The sequence below is a fragment of the Lactuca sativa genome, chromosome 1, assembly GCF_002870075.4.
Source record: "Lactuca sativa cultivar Salinas chromosome 1, Lsat_Salinas_v11, whole genome shotgun sequence".
In the NCBI taxonomy this organism is placed as follows: Eukaryota; Viridiplantae; Streptophyta; class Magnoliopsida; order Asterales; family Asteraceae; genus Lactuca; species Lactuca sativa.
The window spans coordinates 60,013,440-60,019,933 of record NC_056623.2 but is presented as its reverse complement, the minus strand read 5'-3'; the positions used below and the strand labels follow the sequence as shown (position 1 = coordinate 60,019,933).

Sequence of the window (6,494 nt, the reverse complement as noted above, 5' to 3'; positions counted from 1 at the left end):
TGTAAACGACTTCTCCCACCATAGGAGATTTGTTTTTGATTTATGAGGCTTACATACATGTGTAATTTTTTCATGGATTTTATATGCTCTTTCCAAGATTTACTATAAATGAAACTCTTCACTTAACTAAATTACAATAAACAAATTTGTTATGAACTTGACGTCACGGACTCCCACTCAGGGTTTCGGCACCTTGTTCATGAACAAGTTGGTACTGTGGATTCCGATTCCCGTTTTCAGATTCCGGCGACGGATTCGGAATCGGATTCTTCTCACTGAGAAATCAAATAACGATTCCGATTCATACTTTAACAAGTCTTTTCTAAACTTATGCAAATAAACAAAGATACATATCAAAAGAAATTAGACTCACTTACCTTTTGGAATATATGAAAAGACCAACACCAACAATTAAGAACGATACATAGTATAACCAATCCACCTGTAGTAAAAACATGGGAGGTACTTTCATGTACTTAACAAAATAAAAAAATGCATATGATATATATTATATAATTTATGTTATACCTTTTGTTCGTAGAAAAAAATGCGAATGATTACAGCCCACATATCAGCTGTGAGTAGGGACAAATTGAACAATGTGGACCCACTTGTCTGCGTACATTTCATTCGTATCAAATTATCAATAACCTAAATATTAATAAGATTGTCTAGGAGAAAAGGAAAAAGTATAAACCTTTAGTATAAAAGACGTTAAAGAGTAGAATATAAAGAATCCCACTGTGTAACCAACAAGTGTGAGTATCTGCAGAAAACTAAATCATAAAGCTCTGAAAAAACAAAAGTTTAAAATTTTAATATCTGGCTTACAAGTTCAGTAGACCATGTCACTGCTTCAAGATTCTTCCTCTCGAATATGGTGCTAAAATTGTTATGGAGAAATGGATAAATATGTATTTTTGTTGTTTAAAGTTTAAACAAGAAACTATGTGGAAGAAAAGGATACATCTCGATTAAACTAAAAAACATTCCAAATACACCAAGCATTGCTAATACTTCAAGTTGACAGTTCTTTTTAACACAAAACTCCTGCATAGCAGATAAATGTATATATATATAATATGTCTATATGCTATATGAGGGTATAAATGGAAGAAATATGACATAAATGCCTGACCTCACCAACATTGCTCAGTGCAAAGAAAAGTGTCCCCCCAATGACAAGCATATCACCCAAAAGTGGATTTGAACCACCTGAAATGCAAACACAAATCATTTAGGGTTTAGGGTTTAGGGTTTTTTGATTTTATAAACATTTATGATTTAAAAATTAAATGTTTAAAGAAAATGATGACCTCCACCACCAACCCCAGCATCAGAAAGAAGCACTAAACAAAGGCCTACACCACAAACAGCTGCACCAAGGAACTGCAATAGAGAATACTTTGTGCCCAAAAAGATCCAAGTAAAAAGAATAACCCAACCAACTGTACAGCTATCTAATAATGCTACACTTGTAATGGATGAGAAGTAATATGCTGAATTAACTACACTCAAAAAGTCAAAAAGTCAATATCATCATATAGTAATTTCACCTAAGATGTTACATGAAAAGAGAGAAGAGTAAGAGATGGGAGAAGCAAACCTACAAAGATAATTGCCTTGGACATCAAAGAATGCTAACAGAGCATACCAATACCAAGGAATCTGCAAAATTTTCCCAAATTATATTTTGTTGTTTATACTTAATTATCAACTGCAAAGATATAACCAAGAATTAACTCAAGTTTCAAACTAAGAGTAAAGGAAGGTGACACTACAATGAGTTCATGGTGCTTATACAACAAGATGCTTCCATAGATCAAGGTTAAAGCCAGATAACCTAAAAGTCCTAGAGTTACAGGCGAATTAGCACCTATTGCAAAACAAACAAAACAAAGAAAGGAGGTCAATCGCTCAATCAAGTTTAAAAATTATTGCAATTTCATAAGTGCTTGTTGTGCAATCATTTAATTTCTAACTAGATCAAACTTGGCAAATGTTCTAGGATTAGGAACGAGATTCAATCAGATTCTCATTGTAATATTCGTTGACTTATATATAACCAGATTCAATAATACCTCCCCCCACCCCCCAAATTGCTCCAGTTTATCTCTCATTCTGAATTTCACAAAATTGACTATGCGAGTAAGGAAACAAATTCATCTAAAATCGAGATAGAATTATCTTACCAAGATTGGCGGTTAGAGATGAAGTGAAGTTCAGAAGAGCCAATATAAAAGAGACGCCCTGGCCGAGTAGCAGAACGGACGCCACTTCCCAAAGGTCCGATTTCCGCCACCAACGGCGGCTGGTGTCGGAGCCCATTACCGTTTCTCTCAGTTACCTGTCAGATCCCAGATGAATTATTGAATATTACTTTGTGAAGTGATGGCGGGAGATACACGATATGACGAAATACATATAGCTTGCGGTTGAGTGTAGACTTATCAATTGGCCAAAGGTTGAATTTACAATCTAGGGCCCAGAGTTCGAGTAACGTTTCCGTTTACACCTTAACTTTTGATGACCTTTTATATTGCTCTCTCTTTTATAATTTTTCAGGCTTGTATAATTCGAGTTTTTCATGTTAAAGAAAATACATGTTACCTGACCCAATTTAATTTCAGGTAATTCAGGTTTGGATAATCTGGATAGTGGGTTGGATTTAGATAATTCGACTATTACTCGATTCTAATGTGTTTCCAACAACCAACACTTTACTTCTAATATGTTTCCAACAGGCAACATTTTATTAATATCATCACAATTCCATTTTATGTTCATATATAGCTTCGGGTTTTTAAGTGTACCAAGTTTTGTCCCTTCATTACAAATTTGCCAAGATATGTCTACAGTTACATATTTAACCTATAATCACATAAATATTTAACATAGACAAAATTGCAAAATGGTCCCTATGGTATGCATTTTTTTGGGGTTTTAGTCCAAACAGTGACTTTTTTGGATTGGTGGTTCTTTTAAGGTAGTTTGTATGTAAAAATAGTCCCTCCGAAAATTGAAATGACTATAATACCCTTGGGGTATTTATTTTTCATTGTTCTTTCATTTTTTTAAATTAAATATTTATTTATTTATTTTAACAATTAAAAAATAATGGAGGACCCACCTCTCTCTCTTCTCTTCTCTCTCTCTCTCTCTCTCTCTCTCTCAAGCAAACACACACACTCCAGATCATCGACATTCATCATCTTCCTTTTAGCCACCATCATCTTCCTTCTTCAACCACCGAAGCTGCACCACTGAAAACCCCACAACAAAAACATGCACCAAGGTAATCATCCCCTGTCACCATTGATCACAAACACCATGGGGAAGAGATAAACACACACTGAATCTTTATTTGGGTTTGATTTTGTTTATGGTGTCGATTTCGATTTTGTTTCTCCCTCTAACCACCAGAACCAAAAACCCATGGAACAACTCTGATTTGTTTTCAATCAAGTTTTTAGTTTTATTTCATACTTCTATTTTAATTCCGTTCAAGTGTATTTCTTCAAGAACCCATATGAATTCCAGATTTCTTTTTAATTCAGGGCACACACGATGAAACCGTTGAAATATGGGTTTGTTTTTAAATGTCAAACCTTTGATTTAGTTGCAGGTTCTCTAAGGGTTTTGGAGCAAGAAACCCCAATCTTTGATTTTGTTGACGTCATGTAATGGTTTTTGAATAGGGATGAAGGTTTCATCTTCATCAGTTTTTGAGCAAGGATGAAGGTTTCATCTTCATCAGTTTTTTAGCAAGGATGAAGGTTCCCTAGTCACACCAGAAATCCATGTATGTGTGTGTCTTTTGGTTCCCCCCCCCCCCCTCATCTCGCCTCATCAACTTCCTTTTCCCTCCCACCTATTCTTCTTCACCATCGTTATCTCCCCCTGAACTCATCCCCAGATAAAAATTAAAACTTGTAACCAACACCAAACCAAAATCAAGAACAACCCATTAATCAATTCCCCCATCAAAATTAGAGGAAGGGAGAAGTATGGAGGGATAATAGGTGGATAAATCGGCTTTTGGATGAACAAGAATGGTGAAAATAGAACGAATGTTTTTTCCGAAAAACTTATCATTCCATCCTCGAAGATCGAATCGAATCAGGGGGAATTGATGAATTGATGAAGTGTAATCCAAAAAAATATAACAAATAAGGGGAGAAGGGTGGAGATTGAAAGAAGAGGGAAGGTTCGTTTGTTTGTGTGTGTGTGATGAAGTGATAGCTCGGGATGAGAGAGAGAGAGAGAGAGAGAGAAAAGAGAAGAGAGAGAGAGAGGTGGGTCCTCCATTATTTTTTAATTGTTAAAGTAAATAAATAAATATTTAATTTAAAAAAAATGAAAAATAAATACCCCAAGGGTATTATAGTCATTTCAATTTTCGAAGGGACTATTTTCACATACAAACTACCTCAAAAGGACCACCAATCCAAAAAAGTCACTGTTTGGACTAAAACCCCAAAAAAATGCATACCATAGGGACCATTTTTGCAATTTTGTCTTTAACATATTATCATTATGGCTATTGAAGAATTATTGAACAGTTAATGAATTGAAGATAACAGTGACATGTAATACAAACAAGTTCACTTTCACTTTTGCAGCCAAACTAAACGAATACAGTAAACAAACAAATTATTAGACATTTTTGGTCCAACAATTCAACCATTTCTTTTTAACTAGTTCTTTCTTCTTAATAAATTATAAGGAAAATGACACATATCACCTATGAATTTTTTAGGGTTTACCCATTTAGTCCTTAAAATATTTTCGTTGCTTTATGCGGACATAAGATAGGAAGCAACCTGCTTTTTTAGTCACCATAACTTATTTTAGCCGGTTTTATTGTCAAGTCAACTATTTTTTCCTCACCACCCATTGGAAAGTCAATTATTTTTGTCACATCAACCTAAAGTATCTGAACCGTTTATTGGTGTTTTAGGTGTTCACATTCATCAAGCACCACTCAGACCATCAATGGAGGTGGACAAAATCCAGTTTTTAACGAAACCCTTCGGATTAACGTTCCCATAATTGAATCTTCTCTGAAGTGCGGGATATACATGCTAAGTAGGGTGAGAAATTATCTTGAACATCAATTGCTTGATTTTGCTTTAAAGAAGATAATGAGGATGGGTAATTGGGTTGATTGCTTAATTGTTTAAACATAATAATATTATTGTGGGTTGAAAACCCTATGTACTCACCAGGTTTCCCAACCTGACCCACTCAGTTTATTTATATCACAGGTGTTGTTATGAAGTCACATTACACTGAGAGATTAGGGAGATAAAAATCACTAGTAATAATGAATGTAAGTTCTGTTTATGTTTATGTTTCTTTATTGACGATGACATCCCAAATGTTTTAAAATGAATAAAAATATTTTTCTTCGGAAATGCTTTGATAACGTATTTATCATGTTTTACTGGGAACAAATTTCGCAACATTTTTATTAAAAGAGGTACTCAGATTTTTATAAAGCATAAACAAAATCGGTCTTTTCTGGCCGTGAAAATGGGAATGTCACAGTTGGTAGGCATTAGTTTAAGCGAACTAGGAATTTGTAGAAAATTTCTAGACTTAAACTTAGAATGCTAAGCGATGATTGTGAGATGAGTGTCTGCTATATTTTAGACACAAGCACTAGTTTATTTTGGGAAAGATGTCTAAAATGTTTTATGCGCTAAATGTTTTATGTTATAGCTATAAAGATGCCTTATATGCTATTATTTGTTCAGATCTATGGTCTGTTGCCGACCAGATCTGAAAATTTTATGTGTTCAGATTTCTAAACGTTTGATTACGGTATTAGAACTAGCATATAACTTTTCAGTGTGACAAGGAGCTCTATACGTCTATCGTAAATAAAATTTTTGCTATCTTAAAATTCTCGCCTCGGTACACCGAACGTCTGCTTGGGGGTACAAAACGTCATGGCGAAGACAGACTAGGAAATATCCGAGGAAGATAACAACCTGAGCCTAAGAATGTGATGGGTCATGCATCGGTCGTTGCACCTACACCCGAACCTATCACAATGGCAGAAGTTCAGGAAGTGATGCGAACCATGATAGACTGAGAAAATAAAGGAAATGAGATGGCTTACGATAGTGAATGATACCTATTGGAAGATATCATAAGAGAGGTAACTTGCCTTTAGAATACATCTGATAAAGTAGTAGTACGTCTAGAGAAGTGCGGTACATCTGAATGTACACATTTGATTGGCGGGATGATAGAACGGTTGGTCTAACTCCTAAAGTTTTCCTATCATCTGGAATTTCCATCACCAACCGAGTTGAAGCATAATTGATGATTGAAGATACGCATATAAGAAGTCCTAGTAGAGTCTAGGGAAATTTTTATGATTATTTGGACACACTCATATGTGTTAAATTGTTTTGTGATTTTAGGACTTGGAGACTGCGAGACAATACTTGGGACGAGTATGAGTAGGTGTGAAAGGTAGTAGA

At 34.9% G+C, this 6,494-nt stretch overlaps 1 protein-coding gene across 1 annotated transcript; it reads right to left on the bottom strand.

Moving 5' to 3' along the window:
• Window positions 1-2,424, bottom strand: LOC111905028 (uncharacterized). Its single transcript, XM_023900711.2, has 11 exons — window positions 2,193-2,424; window positions 1,782-1,876; window positions 1,611-1,668; window positions 1,317-1,508; window positions 1,139-1,215; window positions 968-1,050; window positions 832-883; window positions 698-766; window positions 529-615; window positions 378-442; window positions 1-275 (listed from the first exon to the last, which is right to left on the bottom strand). Exons 1-11 carry the CDS (start codon window positions 2,326-2,328, stop codon window positions 164-166), a joined length of 1,026 nt encoding a protein of 341 aa, XP_023756479.1. The 5' UTR covers window positions 2,329-2,424; the 3' UTR covers window positions 1-163.
• Window positions 2,425-6,494: the final 4,070 nt, after the last annotated feature.